This window comes from Bactrocera latifrons, unplaced genomic scaffold (assembly GCF_001853355.1).
Source record: "Bactrocera latifrons isolate USDA-ARS-PBARC rearing strain unplaced genomic scaffold, ASM185335v1 scaffold_25, whole genome shotgun sequence".
NCBI lineage: Eukaryota > Metazoa > Arthropoda > Insecta > Diptera > Tephritidae > Bactrocera > Bactrocera latifrons.
In genome coordinates, this window is record NW_017536074.1 from 1,132,274 (window position 1) to 1,153,068 (window position 20,795).

At 33.4% G+C, this 20,795-nt stretch overlaps 2 protein-coding genes across 2 annotated transcripts in view; both read right to left on the reverse strand.

The window, feature by feature from the left end:
- Window positions 1-1,303: 1,303 nt before the first annotated feature.
- LOC108969371 (carbohydrate sulfotransferase 11) lies at window positions 1,304-15,485 on the reverse strand. Its single transcript, XM_018934036.1, has 3 exons — window positions 14,802-15,485; window positions 1,968-2,433; window positions 1,304-1,872 (listed from the first exon to the last, which is right to left on the reverse strand). The coding sequence occupies exons 1-3, from the start codon at window positions 15,156-15,158 to the stop codon at window positions 1,643-1,645; spliced, it is 1,053 nt and encodes a 350-aa protein (XP_018789581.1). The 5' UTR covers window positions 15,159-15,485; the 3' UTR covers window positions 1,304-1,642.
- Window positions 15,477-20,795, reverse strand: part of LOC108969372 — a 9,948-nt gene continuing 4,629 nt past the window's right edge. The window contains exon 3 of the mRNA XM_018934037.1: window positions 15,477-15,967. Within this exon, the coding sequence (XP_018789582.1) occupies window positions 15,497-15,967 (471 nt within the window). The 3' untranslated portion in view covers window positions 15,477-15,496. The remainder of the gene's footprint in view (window positions 15,968-20,795) is intronic.

The following is a 20,795-nucleotide window of genomic DNA, read 5'->3' on the forward strand; positions in this document are numbered from 1 at the left end:
CAATCAACAGCTAAATTGGAGCTTCTCCGTTGAGCGATGAGCCGGTAGATATCGCCTTTATCAATAAATGGTGCGGTTATAGTAGGAGAGTGACACATTTCCTTGGCAATTGAGTCCGCAAGCATGTTTCCAATTATACCCGCGTGGCTGGGAACCCACATAATTCTGAGTTTATGAGGAAGCKATATCAAAATATCTCTGATGGCGCAAATCATGTAATTGGAGTTATTGCAGTTTTTTATAGCTTGAAAGCAGGATAAACTGTCAGTACAGATAATATATTTTCCTTTGTTTAGCTTTGAGTATTGAACAGCTTTAAGAATCGCGGTAGATTCAGCAGTAAATATTGAACAGAATGAAAATAGCAAGCCATACGAAATAGGGTTTTCATCTTCACTAACTGCGGCGAAGGAGGTGTGAGCTATTAAGAAATATTAATACATATACTATGTAGATTCAAAGATACCTGACAATATGCGAAAATTGCAATGCTTACTGCAAATAACACGTTGTTTATGCAGACAACTTTCTTTTTCAATGTCACAGAATATGTCTTAACAGGCCAAGATCAAAATGTAAATGCTCTTCATATATATATGTACATATGTATGTAACACATATGTTTTTTGTTTCGAACTGACATAAATGCTTTTTGTCGAGCAGAAAATAAATTGTAATTGACAATACCCCGCATTTTTGCATATGTTTGTAAGGAATCCTACATGTCTTCGCAATTATCATTTTCTCTGTCTAGAAATTACTAATAATTTTCACCCTTGAAGATTCATAAAACTGATTATTTGGTTGTTAACTATGTAATGTATGTATATACTGTTGGAAATTGATACATAACGAGGTTTTTAAATTTATTTCAAGTTGATTATACAGTTAGGCCGAAATTTGTTAAGACATTAATTGTGTCATGGAAGAAAATTCCGGACAAACGGGGTGTATTATTTAAATACCATAGGGTTTTGTGGTGATTTGCTGATTTCAGTGCATCTTTTGCTAAAATATGGGTGAATCAGGGCGTTCGCTTCACTTTGTTGCTAGAAAACATTTAGCTTGCCAAGTCAATAAGAAATTTAAAATAGTTCCAGACAATCTTTTTATGATACACAACTTTCTTGAAACCCAAACTTTCTGTGCTCATTAAAACATGAATAAGAAATCATGAAAGCAGGAAGATAGAAATGCAAGCTTAAATTGTTTGGCAGTCTAACGAAACATATACGATAACGCTGTTGACCAAAATTATTTCAGCAACGTGCTATTCAAATTAAAATAAAGGACACTAAAATCATTAATTGTTTTAATAATATCATTTAATATACTTATGTATATTAACGTTGCCAATATAGAAATTCCCATGGTCAGTTTTGAACAATAAACAAAAACTGCAAATTCTTTCAAATGAAAATTACACATGCGTACATACATCCATGTGTATTTACATTCATAATATCCAAACTAAACTAAACTAATTTAAATTGTAAAACTTATTGCGAAATTCATTCATTCGTATCATCACAAATATTAAAAATAAAGCGTCATTGTTGAATAACTGTTTTTCCACAAGGTGAAAAAATCCATCTGAGTAACTGATATTGAAATACCGCATATACGAAGAACGCATATAGTGTCATCCAAACTCAAAACCTAGAACATCTTCCAAGCCATATTCGAAGAGTCGAAAATCTTCCAAATAAATCTCATAAAGTCTTCGTATTGCCTTTATAGGTAACGGATCGAAGTATGAACGCAAATGTGCACGGGTACTGGATGGCTTGTGACCAGTGGGGAATGTAAGATTGTCTGCACCAGCCAAGTACAATGCAAGAGAGGAATCATCTAACAGCGTCTCATATTTCCCTATAAGAGAAGAAATAATATTAATTTACAATTTATATGTGAATATACATATATATGTACTATGTATACTGTTTTAACTTTTTGCAAATGCTCACCTATTACATTGTACTTCATTACACATGGATTGCAGAGATTCGAGATAGGTTCCCAATGCTCATTATACGTCTGATTGGTGCGGCTCACCTCTGGCGTAAGCAAGTATTGCACAAACTCCGCAAAGCTGACATCGTCGCCATGCTCCAGTGAGTGATTGTTAGCGCCGGCACGAAAAGCCTTTATTATCTGCCGGCCAACACGCGACTGAAAATAGCGCGCACTCGGCGCATCGCCCTCCAACTTGTTGCGATACGCGGAGAGCAAACGTTCTAATGGATGACGCACTAATATGAAGCGCGTGTACTCGGAGAGCACCTGAGCACGCTCCTCATCACTGAGCGAATTGAGCTTATGGAACATGCCCACTGAATGCGCCAGCGAACCAGGTATTCGTAATGGATCTGTGCCATTCTGCCAATTTCCAGTGAGGATCATTAATACACGCTTCCAATTTGTACATGCCACCTGTGCAAAATATATTGAAGAAGTGCTAAATTATTGAGTATGCGAGAGCCAAATTAAAGATTTGATTTATGTGTGGGGGTTTGTCGTACAGTGCCAAACTCATAACATTAGATTTGTGTTAATACGCTACATGAGTATTGTTTATCTGAATCGCTCAATTGACTTTGCGCCCATTAATAAAAGCAGCTATGGATGTACATATCATTGTTTATGGCCAAATATTGCGGTCTGATTATTTATGTATTTCAAAATTGCTCGCAGCTATTTTATTATATACAAAATGCATGGCACCTTTTCATTTAGCGGGAAATTAGAGAGCAACTACATACACACACTTTTCATATTGAATGGTTATAGATAAATGGATGATATTGATAAGTTAAAAATAGTAAGTTGAAATTGTTAAATGATTTTTCATGTTTATTCAAGTTGTTCAATACAATTTGCGTTCGTATGTATGTATGTATGTGTGCACGTGTGTAGGAAAAAAAATGTGTGTTCATGAGTCATGCATTTTTCAGCGAATAAAGGTTTCCACTATCGGTTTCTAGTAATTTTGTTGCCATCGTTTGTCATCAATTCTTAGCAACATTTACCTAACTAAGTAGATATGGTACATGCTGATAAATAAATGTGAGTGCTATTTGTTTACCCTATATAAACACGAACAAGCAGCATTTTACATGCTCATATCCGTTTCGTCAGTGTTGCATCTTTGCGTCATGGCTGTTAATTGCAGCGGCACATTTTTATTCCAGTTGTTTAAAAGCTTTCACCTTCACGTAGTGCAGTTTAGCTGCGTGAAATATATACCTATACATATATACATACATACATTCATAAGTATGTATGTATGCATGCATAAGTATGGACACATACTGCGTATATCCACAGTGTGCCATCTGATCTGCACGTTTGATTGCACTGCTGTAATCACATGGCTGCGTGCTAGCATATTTGCGCACGCGCAGCTCGTTCATTCAAAGCTACTGTTATGCATTTATTACACATCAATTTCTATTTATTTTTTTTTTTTTGACATGAAAGTTTCACTTTTCATTTGGAATTGGGTGGAATGTGGCAGATTGGAAAAATATTTATACATTCATAACTATTTACATACTATATCTCTATGTAATTATACTCTATTATTAAGGCTTGTTATGACTAGGTTTCACATGTATGTACATATGTACATATCTTGCAATTAATATACGAATGTGTACACTCCACGACATAAAGATAGCACAATTTAGCTTTTACAAAATTTTCTCTTTAAAACATATGCGAATAAAGCAACAACTGCCAAATAAAATATCTATTTATAACGCGTCAAAACAATAGCTCAAACTATTAAAATGATGTTTAGTTACTGTTTAACTCCAATAAGGCTTCAGCTAGTTCTTTGAAAAATTATCTATTCATTTCTTGTATAAAATAACGATTTTTATTTCGTAAAACGACAATTAATAAAATAAATTTCTACAAAAATAGCTGTCTAAATAGCACAGAAGTAAAAATTGCTCTAAACTTTCGTGGAAAGAATAAAAAAAAATCGCGAAACATTTAAATAGAAGTGGTAAAGCTGTTAAGATTATTGAAATATTCTGAAAGCTTCGGAAAAGAACGTAGTAGCGGGCGGCCAAAAGCGGTAATACCTAGGCAAAAACAGAGCAATTTTACATGTTGCATCGAATTGTCACCTAACGGCTAGACAAATCGTGGGAAAAGCTGGTGTAAAAACAAATGTCCTGTACATTGCGGTTTTTTGAAATATTCCGATACCATAAAACACCGAAAGTTGCTCAAAAAACACCACTTTCGGCGAAGTGTGCTGAAAGTCATATCCAAGTGTGCTGTTTCCAGATGAGGAAAAAATTGGTTTAAATGGCCCAGTTAGTTGGTATTACTATTACCACGATTTGAGAAAGAAAACCCTTTTCCTTAGTCGGCGTCAGCATGGAGGGGAATGTGTTAAGTAATTTTGTTTTGTACTGAATAGAAAAATACATTTTTAAGGCTATTTGTTTTTTGTTGCTACATTTTGTTACCACAATTGATTAGAATAAAAAAAAAATAAAATATTAAATGTGCTATCTTTTTGTCGTGGGCTATACGTTTAAATTATCATATTGCTATTTTTTTGTGCTACATAGCTACAGCGTAATAATTTATAAATTAAAATTTTCAGCCTAAAGTACAAATTAGAATCTGTAAAATATCAACTGATATTATATATTGTTTACGTTGGTCAGATTCAGCTCGTAAAACTTTTTTTTTGTTCAAAGGTTGAAAGTTTTTCCAAGTACAGCACTTCCATTTTGATGAAATTCATAATTAATAATGCTAAAAATCAAATATTTTACTACAGTCGTTTTTTTTATTTTTCCACATATGCCAATTCCCTAGAAATCTTCTTGAAAACTGTTTTCGTGACAATTGAGTTAAATGACCAGATCAAACCCATATTTTATCCGACCAATTACTAACAGTACTTACAATTTCCAGACTTACGTAGATATCATCGTTTTACAACTTTATAGCAGGATTACTATTTACAACCTAAACGGTAATGGATTTGCAACGACATAAAAATCATTGCACCGAAGGTATAACAAATAAGAGTTTCCCATACAAGAACTTGATATTCATCGGCCAGTTTACGGCAGTACGGCAACTATACTCGTATGCTACAGTGACTCCATCTGAATAATTAATTCGAAGATAGCACCATTATCTTAGACATGTGCAAACTTTCAGATTGATATATCAAAAACTGATAAATAGATTCAGCTCGTGAGCTGATCATTTATACACATATTTTATGTGGGCTGCTTTTCTTTCTCTCTTCGTTACAAGTTTGTGGCAAACTTAACGAAATTCAGTAGAGAAATAAGCTCTTTTAAAGTATTGGAGACTAGTTTTCAATCAACAAATTTGGTATTTAGAACTTCTGATCATCATGTAAGAAAATGTTGTAGGGTCAATTGTATGAGTTTTTAAAGTCGAGCGGTTTGGTTTGAAAGGTTGATATTAAATCGAAAGCATACAAAAATGCAAAAGAAGCTATCAAAGTTTTGACGTTTATATTTTGGAATACGCATCGAATAATAGACATCAGCGTTTTTTTCAAATAGCGGATATTATATAGCGATATTGAAATGATTTTGAATACTAGTAACATTTTACTGTTCTCAGACAACAATATAATACTCGCACAAAAAGAGGGAAGCGGTAACCGCCGAGACTTACGCCGATTTTCAAGAAAACTTGTATCGAAAAGTTGAAAAAATGCCACCATCTGACAACAAAGTTGAATTTTTACAAAACAAAATATATTTTTATTATTCTGACTCCCTACACCGATGTTTTAAGTATCTTAACATCTATTGTTTATTATATAAAGCATTTGCAGCCCAAACACCTGACCCAGTACTCGATTATTAATATTCAAAAATAGTACTATGCAACGCGCATGAAGGGAGGATTTTAAAAATAATTTATGAATACTAATAAATTGGGTGTTTCAGCTGTCGATTGGCAATAAACTCCTGCCTGCTAAATCTCATGTCAAACTTTATTAGCAAAATATGCGAAAATAAATCTTTCCCGTAAATTTCGTGCATTATCTTATGGTAAATCCGATTTTATTAGGGAAATAACTTCCAAACACTTAATACATTATAAATTAAACGTTTTAAATGAAAAGCCACTTCTGTCCCAACAATTTAGCGAATTAAAGAAACTACTAATGACTTGCATACACACTAATCAACGAATCGATAAGATAACATATTTAGTAATAGGTTTATCGACAGCTCTAATACATGTCTTGTAAAGCAGGTACTTAATAATCGGAAAGGAACTCCTAACATGATATGTAAATATCTGAACTTATTAATTGCATGCAGAGCGATTAAAATATCTACATACATATGCACGGTTACGTGACAAATATGGTTAGATTTGTATAATAATTCAATACATAACGCTGGTGTTTGTTTTTAGAATACCGTTAAAAATACAATTTGATTATTTTTTCACTTCCTGCCTTACGTACTAAATATATGTACATATGTATGTATGTACAACCCCTGGGCCGTTGAACGTTTACGTGTATGAAATGAATGAATGAATTTTGAATTTAGCATAATTAATTTATTTTTTTGGATAGTGTTCAATTCCTCTAATTGAATAAATATAATAAAAAATCCCCATACAAATGACACAACAAAAGCGCTACACGCCGCAATTCTTCAATTGATTTACTGCTTGGCGTCGTTTCTAGTGCGCACATGAACTATACAAAATTTTTACTGATCGTTGATCGATGTATGCCATTATAGAATGTACAACTGAATACAGTGGTGCTCAAGTAAATTAAAAGTAATTAAAATGGTATTGAATTAAAGTCAGGATATTTTGATACTACACTTCTTAAAATCAATATTCGTTTTCAAAAATCAATAATTCTAAAAAAAATCGAAATATAAAATGAATAATCTCAAAGCATATCAATATGGAACTATTATATAACGAAGTTCTGTTATTACTTTTTTCAATACATTATCACATTTTACAACTAACTTTAAAATAAACAAAAACCCGATATCAACTCTGTGGTGGAAACTTCTTCATTTGACAAAGAACTACTTTCAAAGTTGTGCTTCGATATTGTTCGTAATAATTCGCTCGAGAAAGATCAACAAAAATGTAAATTGTGATTCAATAAGCTTTTTGTCCTCAGTAAGGCTATCCTCTCCCTAGTTGTGATGGTTCTACTAAGCCGTTGCACAATCGGCGTCCATGTTGCAAGATTGAGAATCCTACCGAAACTCTACTGCAGCTGTAGCTGTAAGGAAGAAGACGATGTGGAAACAGCTCAACACTTCCTTCTTGATTGTCCCTTTTTTGCGAGATCTAGACTTAAACACTAGGAAGCTTGAACTGGTGGGAGTAGGACTAAAACACCTGAGCAAATTTGGATTGGCCACTTGGCGCTTTGTTGACTTATACGATCGAACAATGGAATTCTATTTTTATGGCTTCACAAAGGACTGTATTCAGCAGTCGAAGTCCGAACTTTAGAGCAGCGGTCAAGCATTACAACCGCATACAACTTTATGAAATTATTAAAATGCATTCTGATAGAAAAACTGATTGCAGCACTTCAAAAACTACATCAATTGAAGGAAGCGACGACTTGCAGTTTTAAGAAGCTAAAATCCCCACTTCAAGTTCTGATTATCAGCCGGTTATAACTTTTATTCTGATTACTATCTCGGTTAAAAAAAAACTGGTTTTATTTTTAGCACCACTGTGAATACATATATATATACAATACATTTGCATACATACATATRTATATACATATACATGTGTATATGTATTACAAAAGTACATTATAGTTTGTACTTTAATGCCTTTGATGAAATTGCTGGTGCCGTAATAGTTTATTACATACCGCATATACAAAAATATACATGTACATATCTACATACATACATATGTACGAGCAAGGCCAATGACGAGGTTTGTCAAACTCAGGTGACACGTGGGGATTTACGGCTGCCTACAACGCATATAGCGGAAAATGTGAGAAAGAATTTCGATTATATAAGACTACAAATAAACATGTATTTACATGCTTTGACTAGACACAGCTGCAATGTAAAATTGATTATATTCCTAGAACTGTTGATTGTCGGTATTTTGTAGAGCGTACAATATCTATAAATTTAGGCAAACCAAACTGCATATTTTGTATTTGTAAAAGTTGCATATATTAACAGAAATTTCTTTGCATCAGGGCAACAATAAATGCTAAGTCATTTCACTATTTCCGGCACCTTAAAAACGCGCACTCAGCCCCCAGCCATCAGTCACTAGTCCAGCAGTCGTCAGCAAGGTTAGCGTAGATCACTAAATGTGTTCGATTTAAGTATTAATTTACATATATGTATGTATCAATGTTTCGATGAATTGATTTAGTTAATTTATACATAAGAAAGGTTGAAGCTTGAAATTTGCGAGATGGTCTTAAATATTTAAATATTTTCGAACAACAAAACAGTATCGAAAATTCCAATAAACATGAAAAATGAAATTTGTTTTTTTAATTTTACATGAAATAATCTTTAAATTTTAAGCGAATACGATTTATTTTACATTTGTTTAGTATACATAACATGTATGTATGTACATATGTAGGTACGATCTCGAGTATTTCAGAGCATAAACATYGTTTTTATTCACTAACCTTCGCACTAGACAAACAGGGAATGTAAATTTCTTAATATTTCTGAGAAAAAATTAAAAATTAAATCAGTTCAGTAATGTACAGTTAGGTTCATATTAAATGCAGTCCGAGATATGCTTCAGTGCAAAAGAACTGATTTATTTGAAATTTTACTTTAAATTGTATTTTCAGGTTAACCTCACAGTTTATAAAATCTCTATTCATCCATGCTCGGATGTAATAAGCGTAATTCTATTTACGAGCACATTTTATGTTGATCGTCCTTTTTGAGTTGTTCATAAATATAGCAGTAATTTTAATTTTTCTATTTGTGCAAATTAATATTTAACTCAAACTTAAGGGTTATCATCACTGTTAACACAACTCAATTACAATTGTTTAAGCCAAAAAATTATAATTTAAAATGAAATATAATTGATCCAAAAATATTTAATTGGTGCCTGACGAAGGCATTGCTAAGTAGTCTAAAATTTAGAGAGAAACTAAATACATGTGGCAAAAAAGAATAGGCAGGCAAATAAACGTCCGTAAATGCATTGAATGAATTAGTTAGAGGGCACTCAAATATTAGTTCTCACAAGCTTAAAGATGACTTCAACCATAATGCCAGTACAGGAGGGAGAATCAGAGAAACTTGTTAGATTTCATTTTTGGGCTGCTAGCCAAACAAATTTATCACTTCTAAACATTTGATAAAAGAGATTTGTGTTTACGAATACCCACCCAAAGTGGTCTAATACAAAACTCCAACTCCAATATATTCTTCTAAAAACCTACCGCTTTTTCTCATCCTAAATCAACATTGCTATTTTTATAAACATAAATGTTATACATTTAGCTGGTAGTCGTTCATGAATATACATATATATGTGAGTATTATCATCTTCCTATTCCTTAGCTTCAATATTTTAACACTTTACATGAACTGTCGTGGTCGCAAAATCTGTTACGCATGGAAATAGACAAGCACATAATCGCTTTTAAAATTTTCATTAACGTTGTGGCTGTAATTAAATAGACATAATTACTTGGCACTTACCCTGCTAGACAAAAAAAGCAATTATAGTGGTTCTCTAGGGCTTATTATGAATACGAGTACAATTTTAGATTCGTTTGAGAGTTTTACAATTACATATTTTCTTCTTCTTTGTAAAGCAACAAAACAACTAATATCCTTGGAATGCGATTGATCGCCGAAAAATTTACTATTATTAATTGGAATAAAATCGGCTAGGCTTGAGAAAATGATAGGCAACTGCTTGGTGTTTGCATACCGTGAATATCTTACTTGACGCGATTTACTATGACGATCTTCCATGTCACTAGTTGTGAATAAATGGAATTTCCGACAGGGTTAATAGGTATACCAAAGGAGGCGACATACTGTGTGATGAATAAATACATTGAAGTACATTTGCATATATGTACTATTTTTTTTATTTTAGTTAAAAGGAAAACTATTTTATGTGTACATATTTACAAAATCATATATATTTGCATGTTTCAAATCATTTACAGCCTTATTGTCATAAATAAATAAGTATATCATTCTCAAATATGCGATTCAGTTAATTATCGGTAAAGAAATTAAAAAATTTCTTATAATTATGTTGAATAAAAAGTAAATTATTTCATGAAAATATTAGCCACCTGAAAGTAGTTGATTCACCTTCGAAAACTGGTTTAATAAGATTAGGTAAGTAAATGAGGATGGCACCGCGACTTAGGGTCTATTGCGCCCTCTCCTAAGGCACAACGTCTCAACTAGCTCCAGCAAATTGATAAATTCCAATATACTGCTTGGTGATATTGGGGCGATGTGATCCTCATTTGAAAACATGGATCCAAGAGCCTTTATCCTGCGCCTGTAGACTGCTGTGCAGTTGATGAGCAGGTGTTCTGGTGTTTCAGACTCCAAAGTCGCAGAACCGGCAATTCGTACAAGAAGCTAGGCCCATTTTAAATGAGTGCTCTTGAGCTTACAATTGCCAGTGTAGAAGGCGACAAGTAGCCTGAGTCTTTCCCTTGGTAGGTTGATTACATATTTAAACCTTTTAAGGTTGCAATCATCCATTAGCAACTTGGCATGGAGCATGCCTATGATTTGTTTTCAATGCCTCTCCCTACCCACTGCTTCATTCTTGTAGAGCAGCTCCTTTATGGTGTGGGGACCAACCCCAATAAAAAGTTCCGGTCCTACCACCTGAAACCCAAATAAGGTGCACTTGGTTACGATCTGGCAGACTATTCTGTTGTACCATACACTCCTGCACCAATAGCGATTTTACCTCTTGCGCGGAAATCGCTTTGAGTGCCGCTTGAATATAGTCACATTTGAGAAAAAACACTAACGAAGCAGAGGTTCGAAAACTAACTGAAAGTAGCTCAGTATGACAGTGGAGGCTCATTAAGTGCTTTTTATTTTTTGTTTGAAAACTGTATGTATTTGAACAAACAACAACAATAAATTACTTCAGTAATAATTCATAAAGCATAATAAACCTTAGTATACATATAATTTTAAAGTTGAACACAAAGCAAGCGACAGCACCCGAATTCTTATGTTTTCAATTATATAATAGCAACAAATTTACATTTAATATATGAATCAAACTATATTTTTCTTTCGCCATTACCAATTTCCAATATTTTAGAGTTTAAGAAACTTCTCTACTATTCCAAACCAATTTCAAAAGATAGCCTAAAAATATTGAATCAAAGGATTTTAAATTTACAAATTAGTAACTTATGCAGTTTTTTTGTTAGAAAACCTAGGTAATACTTTTCCAACAATTATACCTCAATTTCTGCTTCAAGTTAAATGAATTTACTAGAAACTAATGGTTATCGTAATGCTTTCGTAATTTTAGTTTCAAATGAATTGTATGAATATAATTTGCTATCAAAATGCTAACACACTCGCACAGTTTGTTCTAATCAACATCGACACATTGAACTTTAAACTTTGCAGCTCGAAACACATTTCTGTAGACATAGATTTGTATGTGAATGTATTTGTGCTTTTATAATAAATATCAAGTAAGCTCTAATCGCTGTAATTCAATGTTCAATAATGGCTGTATAAATAACTTTTAATACATGCTAGTTGTAATTATAGCTTTGAAAACTATTTACACTTCCACAAATATATTAAAAGCTGTTTAGAAAGTAAATAAATTATATAAGTTGTTTACCCATACACATACATATTTTATAATTTTTTATATATGTGCATAATTTTATAAATAAACAGTTTCCAAGTAAATATAGTATATAGCATGTAGTTGCACATGACACGTTATTTGTACATAAGGCTTGCGCACGATGAAACTACTGCATGAAGTAATTTTAATAGCTTTTGAAATATTTCATGCATTAAAAATAAAAGTAAAAACAGTTTTTCAACAGAAATTCATTTCATGTTTAACTTTGTTAAAAACATTTTGCAGATTAAAGCTATATTGTTCTTCACATACCACTCAACTGCCGATTTGCAATAATGGCATGAAGTCAAGTCAGACCAAATTTGGACACCTGATGCCGTCTTTTGAATGTCAAAACCCGTTTTTACAAGCACTTTGCAATTCTAACAGAAGAGCTGTCTCTTCAATCACCACCAAACCAAAAACTTCTTTGTCTTTGTCTTTTCATGCTTTAAACTCCTCTTGGACATTCCCTCTATAATCTCCAACATAAAAATCCACACCTCGAAGCTGAGAAAAGTTTCCAATCACATACCTCTCATCATCTATAATGCAGTAGTTAAAATTTTTGAAGAAACAAAGGTGAAGCCGTTTAACTCGATATTTTGTGCTGTTCTTTTTGGATATCTTGTCTAAAACTTTTTGAACATCATCGACTGCTATTGAAACTTGCCAGTTGCAGTGGTTTATATATGGCAAAGCCCTCTTAATGTGAAAAAAATAAAATTTTACAAATTGAAATATATATGCATAAATTTCATCGTGCACAATGTTTAGGTACAACAGCCACTTAATATTGGGTAGTCGAAAAAGTATTTTTTTTTATTTTGTCTATAGATGTCATACCATATAGTGTTAGAAATGTAAGCTTAATTCTACAAAAAACAGGAAAAAATGTAAACTTCGGCTGCACCAAAGCTAATATACGCTTCGCAGGTGCATTTCTTTTAGTAACTAAGTGTTCAGTTTGTATGGAAGATACATTCTCTAGTGAGCCGATCTGAAGAATTTTTTTTTTGATATTACATTATTTCTATCAACAATAACTCATACCAAATATCATGAAGATACCACGTCAAACGCGAAAGTTTTCCATACAAGCTCTTTATTCCGATCATACAATTTGTATGACAGCCATGTGCTATAGTTAACCGATCTGAACAATTTTTTCGGAGATTACATTGTTGCCTTAGAAAATAATATATGCCAAATTTCGTGAATATATCTTGTCAAATGCAAAAGCTTTTCATACAAGAACTTGATTCCGATCGTACAATTTGTATGGCAGCTATAGGTTATAGTAATCCGATATCGGCAGTTCCGACAAATGAGCAGCTTCTTGAAGAGAAAATGACGGTTGCAAAATTTCAAAGGACGGACAGACAGACAGACGAACATGGCTAAATCGACTCTGCTCAAAATACTGATCATTTATATATACTTTATGGGGTCTCCGACGCTTCCTTCTGGGTGTTACAAACTTCGTGACAAACTTAATATACCCTGTTCAGAGTATAAAAATTACCACAGTGGTACATATTTGTTTATTTTTCTATTATTATAAATATAAAAATTATTATAAATATAAAAAAATAAGTTGAAGTTTATTTAGAAATACGAAAAGGCTTTCTCATCTCATCTTCGAAATAATTTTTATATAAAAAGTCACTGCGGAAAAAATATCTCTAACTGTGGTTGTTGGCACTCAAGAAACCCATACCACTGCCTACCAACTGACACTAATGCACTCAATTCACTTGTCTTCTGTCTTTGCATAACTTGTTTTTAATTAATCTATAGTAACGATAAAAATCATATTCTGCAATACAATATTATACAATACAGTAATTTATTAGACAAAAACCCTTTGCTATTGTTCGAGCAAACATTTTCAGGAATACAGAATACAGTGCGCAGCAATCCTCAAATGCAAAACTTATTGGCATATAGAATGTCATATATAAATTCTATATATCTTGTGGCGCTCAAAGAAAAATTCGTGAAATTATTTGAAAAATGATTTTTAAACCGAAATTTGTTTTTTTTCTTGAAACTCATATTTTGTTTACGGCATAGATTTTCGATGTAATTAGATACTCAGCAAGAAATTAAAATTTCGAATGTACGTGAATTCTTACTTAGCATATAAATGCACAATCACATATACATACATCTAATCCACGTTTTGAAATACTTATGAGGTTTCGAATATCAATATATTTCGTGGCGTTATTTTGTGTATACAAGCAGTTTATATTAGCGTTATTATTCTAATTACGATGTTAATGTCATGTTGCAAATTTCAAAAATTTCAAAAGCGATAACGATAATTATATTTTTAAAATCCCCTTTAATTTCTGATATATCTCCAAAAAAGAAGTATGCGAAACCAAAAATTTTGTACCCGCTAAAGTAAACTAACTAAATCACAACTATTAAAATGTAAAATTATTATTTACTGACCACATTTCGTTGACTTGTAGCTTCAATTTTCATGAAGAAACAAAATTATATTTGCATTTCATTTGTTTTCGAATAAAAAAAAATCGGTATATATTGTTAACTAATTCTATTTATTAACAACTCAAATTAAAAAGGAACAACATGAAAAGTTTGTTGGCTACAAAACTTTAAACTAATTCCTGAGGTATTAGTCACAAGGGTAATCGGATTGTGATAAGGTAAAACCTCTTTGAATTGCTTAATGGTTATGATGTTTAAGTTTTATATAATGAGTAAATGAATATATAATATATAAAATTAAAGTCAAATAAAAAGCAACAAAAATGGTAAGGGGCCTATACGGCCTTCAGTACCAGTACAAACAAAACGAAACGAGAGGAACGCTTATGTATGCATATATATTTTTTGCTAATTCCACATTATCAACTACCAATTCGTCTCACCTTAGGCACATAGCAGTAAAGAAACTTGTGCTCCTTATCCACAATCATATGATCCATTTGCACATCCGTCAGATCATCCAGGGTGAGAGCGCTATAGCCCAACGTTTCACATTGTTTCTGCAAATATTCCTGTCGCTGTATATTAATGGTCTGTGTTAGTTCCAGGCTGTGTTCGGCGATTTTCACATTGTTATTGTTGCCTTCCTCAAAGGCAGCGCGGTTGAGGTCAACTTGCAGCATACAAATAAAAGTAAACGCGGACAAAGTGATCAACCAGGACTGACGGCAGCAAATTGAATTCGCCTCCGCTGACGGCATGATCATCTCTGTATTCTTAAGCTGGCGGCTGGCATACATGCGTCGTTGCGACACAATACCACGATGTGGTTGTATGTATATGTGGTTTGGTGGAGATTTCGTGATTTTGACTTCTTACTTTTTGTGCGACGCGGTGATAGTAGTGGTGGCGAAATGATGTGTGACATGGAAATCTTGAAAAGCTTTAACATTTGAATTGCGGAGGCTTATGGACGCACAATTTACTTTAAACAATGTCGTTTGGTTGGCACTGCTGTACACTTTCAACTTGCTTCTTATTCTTTATTAATATTTTTTTTTTTTAGATTTTGAATTTATTTTAAACTAGAATATGCTTTTTTTTTTTGGTAACTTTGTGGATAGATTGGTTGCACTGATTATTGCCGGCGACGTTTGTAGTATATTTCACGTTTGCAAAAGCGTAATGTTGAACCGTTATCTATGCCGCATTCACTCAACAATTTACGTCCGTCGTGGTCGAAAAGCGGCGTTTTGGTATGAGCATCGATCAACATGAAGGCGCGCCATAGAAAACGCCATGAAACCGTTGTTCGATGTGGATGACCGCAGCGCGTTGTGGAGTAGACGAATTCTCCGGTGCTTCTGTTCGCCGCCAACCAAGAGGCATTAGTTTCAACCTGTTGTTGCCGTTGCTGACATGCTGCCACTCTGTTGTCTCTATGGTCGGAGTTATCGTTGCTATTGCTCGCATTTCCAGTTTCTTCGGACATATGTCGTCTGCGTCGTCGGCTTTCGTATCGCTCACGCAACTCTCTTTTATGCTGTACACGTGCGGTTGATTCGATTGCTCTCTTTAAATTAGCTATTGTTGGATGTGGCTGCGCCAACTAATGGAAAAGCAAAACAAAAAACTTAGATTAAAGCTTCTGTAGGCGCGAAAGGTTTGCAAACAACTTTTACATGCATGCATATATATATATATATACGGAATTTTTAAATAACTTAATTGCTTGATTGAACTTTTGATCAGCAATAAAATAGAGAAATATAGTTTTTAAGTAAGTAATATAAAATGTAAGTTTACATTGTTTGAATTTGAAACCTCTAAGTTTTTATTTCATCAGCATCAGCAATCATAAAAGCTGGGAAGTTTATTAGACAAATAGCCGTGTCTAGAAAGGTGTAAGTATAAGCCACAATAAAAGTCACGCCACCTTAAATTGATACACTAGCCGACACCTTAGCTTTTATTTATATATAAATACATACATACACATATAAATACATACATATATGTATATGTATTCATTTACAGGTATATTTGTGCATCAGCAATATAAGCCAAATAAAAAACGTGTTGTAATAGGTGAGCGCTCTTATGTTTTCATATTTCATAAACGCCACGGTAGGAAAAATATAGTTGTGGTAACCAGCAATAACCGTTAACCGGTTTTATTATTTTTATACTGCAACAATCACAATTAATGAGTATACACACTAATATGGGTGAGCCCTTGAAATTTGGTAGGAAACAAACAATTTTGAAAAACCACACTTTCAGACCTGTATTCATACTTTTCCTCTGTATCTGAACCAAAATTTTTCGGAATCCCAGCCTATGTAAGAATTAAAATAACCACTCTGCACACATATGTATAGTATATCAGTATTTTCATAACTAAAAGAATCTGTAACAAGTAATGAAGGGAGTTTTACTCTCGCAAATTTCAACGTGGCTAACTCCAATATCCATTATGAAACGAAACTGCGAATGAAATATGATGAAATTATTATTTTGTAGGTCGTAGACTTACTAAGTTTCATTACTACATTTTGCTTGGCGTCCGGAATATTTACATTAAAATCAACTTAATTAACTGACCATCCATGTGAGCTGCAATTTGAGTAAAAATTTAGATATCTTGATGACACTTGGTATGCGGCTTTTTTAGGACAAAAAACAGTTCGAGTCGTAGATGAGTGTAATCAGACCACTGCCCCGCCCACAAATCGCCATTAACCGATATAAATTTCATATTTGGCACAGAGGATCGCAGTAACCAGGAGCACCATTGGAAAAAATTTTTGAAAAATTGGTCCCGGCCTCTAATAACATACATACATATCTCCTAAACCACTAGCTATAGCAACAAAATTTGCTCAGCACAAATATTCAGGGGTGTTGTGGAATCCAAGACAGAATTGCTTAGCTGTCAGAATTGAAAACCAATTCTGATTTTCAATGGTGTCACAGAATCTGATTGGATTGTTGTCTTTTCGAACATAGCAAAAGCAATATTCGAATCAGCTGTTTACTAATGTGACAAAACTTGCAAATGAATACATTTGGAAGCAATCCTGTTAAAGTTTTTAATGAATTCCGAATTAAAAAAAGATTTTAAGAGATAACATTTATTAAATGAATAAAGACGCATTAGGGTGTTAAATTTCGTTTTTAATTTTTACAATTTTTCTTAATTGGCGGGCAGGATAGAAAAAAACTAAACGTCATATGGAATTGGGGCAAAGTTTATTATCTTTGGCATTAAATTATCTTCTATAGAAGTTTGAACATATATCTAATGTAAACTTTTTTTATACCAAAATCAGTTTTTTTTCAAATTTTAAATTTTTTTTATAATTTTACGCTTTTTTTTTGAAATTTTAAGCTTAATTTGAACATAGGTTATTAAATAATATGAATTTCTTTAAATTTTTTGTTTCGGATATAAATCTCGAACTGCATCCTGTCCGCCGTCTGACATATGCACATGCGAGAAGCATCTGACAATTGCTTCCCAAAGACAAAACGTAAAAGATTTCGTATCGAATATCAAATAAATAATATCTGAATTCATGACACCTACTGCTTTTTTCGATCGGTTTCAATTCTGATTCCGACAACTATCAGATTCCAGAACACCACTGATTATAGGAACTCCTACCGCCATGGATGAAATCGGAACATAACCCCGCACTCTGCATATAACGGCGCTGTTCAAAACTACTAAAAGCACAATAAATCGATAACTAATTACGCCAGAGACATTAAATTTTACTTCCGAGATGGTAGGAGACGGCTTTATGAGAGCGGGTGTGAAAATTGGACGATGGGCGTGGCACCGCTCACTTTTTGGTAAAATCACATATCTCGAAACCCGACCAACCGATTTCGACTAAATTTAGTACGTCACATAACATAGCTTTAAATTTCATTTGATTCTTTCAGTTTCCAGTAAACAAATCAAGAAATAATTAATATAGCGAAATAAAATTTTGTTCTAATAATTCCTTTAGAGTATGCCACCTTATGACCAAAAATTGTTGAAATCCAACGAAACTGTTCGAGCCCCTAAGTACCGAATATGCAGAACTAGTGTTTATAGTTGGCTAATTACCGAAAATAGCGGTCAATAAGTTATTAATATATATTTATTAAAATTCGGAGAGAATCCTTTCCTGATAATAGCAATTCTGTGTATCATAAATGGGTTGCATTGGGTCAATACTTTCCTGAGCGCCTATATGCCTAATATAAAGATATTTAATCTTCCGGGTGACTTTGTACCGCATAGATCGTCCAATATGTGAGTTATCCCAATGGAATTGAGAGAGCATGGGTTACTCATAACATTGATCTTTGTGCCTAAAAAAGATAAATTTGAGCGAAATTTGGCCTAGCCCCTATATAACTAATATCAGGATTTTCGAACATCCGGCTGACTTTACTCTTTTATATGACTGGTTTTACACCTTAAAGTATTTCCCTAGCGTGGATGCTTGCCGGTTGCAAGAGTATAAAATGTTTGGTTGCACCTTTGCTCTTCCGTCAAGGTATATCTGTACCAAGTTTCATCTGGATGGAAGGACGGTCGAACAGACATCCCAAATTTTAGGTGTTACAAACAACGATAAGGTCAACAAAAACATAGTTTTAAATTTATAGCTATATATATATATATATATAGATAGCTATAATTTAATAATTATTCGTTAATGCTAATTAAATACAAATGCTTCAGTTTTCTATAACAAATAAAACATCAGAGAAACTGTGACCACAGTTTGTATAAATTATATGCATTCATTGCCGCTTAAAATCATTTATAATACAAAGATAACAACAAATATGCTAACATATGCATAATTGACTCAATATTACTACTACAGACGCAAATGGCTCAAAACCTTGAACTTGAAGCATAAATCATCAAGAAATAATGCTCAGTTTGCCAATTAAGATGCTAAATGTTACTTGAGGTTAATTGCGCTGCAAACTTTTTTATAAAAAAAAATCATTTAAATAAATTTAAATTACAATCATTTAAGCATTGATTTTGTTTATGTCTTCAATGTCTCCATCACAATAACTGCTGTTTATATGTACTGTAGCAATATGTAGTACAGAGTAGAATAGTTTTGTGTTGTGTGTATCCCTTAAACTAATCGAATTTAATATATAAAAAACAAAAATACGATTACGAGACGAATTCATTTTTGATAAGATCAGTATGCTAAATTAATAAAAAGTGACGCGCGAGTTCCTTTTACGCCTGAAGGTTTAGAATATGCCGCCATTTCGAAATATTCAATGTTTTATTTCAAGAAAGTCGTTAACATATTTACACTATAAGTCAAAAAATGCAGAACTGGGACGATACAAATACATACAGCTGTTGACAGCTAATTAGAACGCTCCTTTTTTGTAGGTGGCTGATGATGATAATGATACAAATTTTTGATATGCCCTTATTTATATTCCTAAAAGTCTTGCGTTGTTCGTGTTACACTATATACTACAAAATTCACTCTGTTTTGTAGTTGTGAGGTTAAAGTTTTTTTAATTTTTTCCCAAATAGTAAATGAGTTATGATGTAGAAAGTGTATTTAGTGAGATTTTTGACCATTGTCGGCCTGGAAAGATGAGCAAAAAAGTTTCGATTAAGGTCAAATGCTCAAAAAAAATTATTTGAAGGTCCTTAGGCATATACAGAATTTTAAAACTATTTTCAATATTGCACGAAAAGAAAAAACACGAAAAACTGCAACAGTAATAGACCGGAGAATTAATAATATCTCGCGAAGAGACCAAAAAAAAAAGAGTWGCACTGACATTCTACATGAAATTCAAGGTCAATACAAAGGTCAAATATCCAAGAGAACAATTGCCCGGCGTTTGGTCGAATCTGGACTTCATGGCAGGGAAGTACGCAGGAACCGACTTTTAACTACAATTCGTAGAAATGACGCGTAGACTTTGCCAACTCTTATTGGTCTAAAACAGCAAATTAACGGAGGTACGTCGTTTGGAACGATGTAACAAAAATTAATCGCTTAGGTCCGGATGGTATGTTCGCCGTCCAATAATTCAGGAATTTGATCATCGCTATGTTCCACGCGTTGTTGTTGTTTTAACGGTTATCAGTCCCCGTTGGGATGGTGAGGGTTATCGGTGTTGTCGTCGATGTCATCTAACGGGAGCCTGTCGGAAGTCTGTTTCTCCTAGGAGGCGGTTCCGCTCCAAGCAGATGACTACAAGGATGGTTTCTACGAAAACATCCCAGCAGGAACTGCTTGGAGAGGAGTTCATTATGCTCCTTAACTGGGAGCATAAGCGTCTCGCTATGTAGGTGTTCGATGGGAGCGACCATATGGGTGCTGCATAGTTAAGGACCGGCCGGCCGATTGCCTTGTAAGTTGCCAACAACGTTTCTT

Bases quoted from the DNA above. Each gene is read 5' to 3' on its own strand.
- LOC108969371 (XM_018934036.1), bottom strand. From the start codon at position 15,158: ATGTATGCCAGCCGCCAGCTTAAGAATACAGAGATGATCATGCCGTCA. The intron at 2,434-14,801 runs GTGAGACGAATT...TATTTTGCACAG, and splicing joins TTTACTGCTATGTGCCTAAG to GTGGCATGTACAAATTGGAA. The intron at 1,873-1,967 runs GTGAGCATTTGC...CTTCTCTTATAG, and splicing joins AATGAAGTACAATGTAATAG to GGAAATATGAGACGCTGTTA.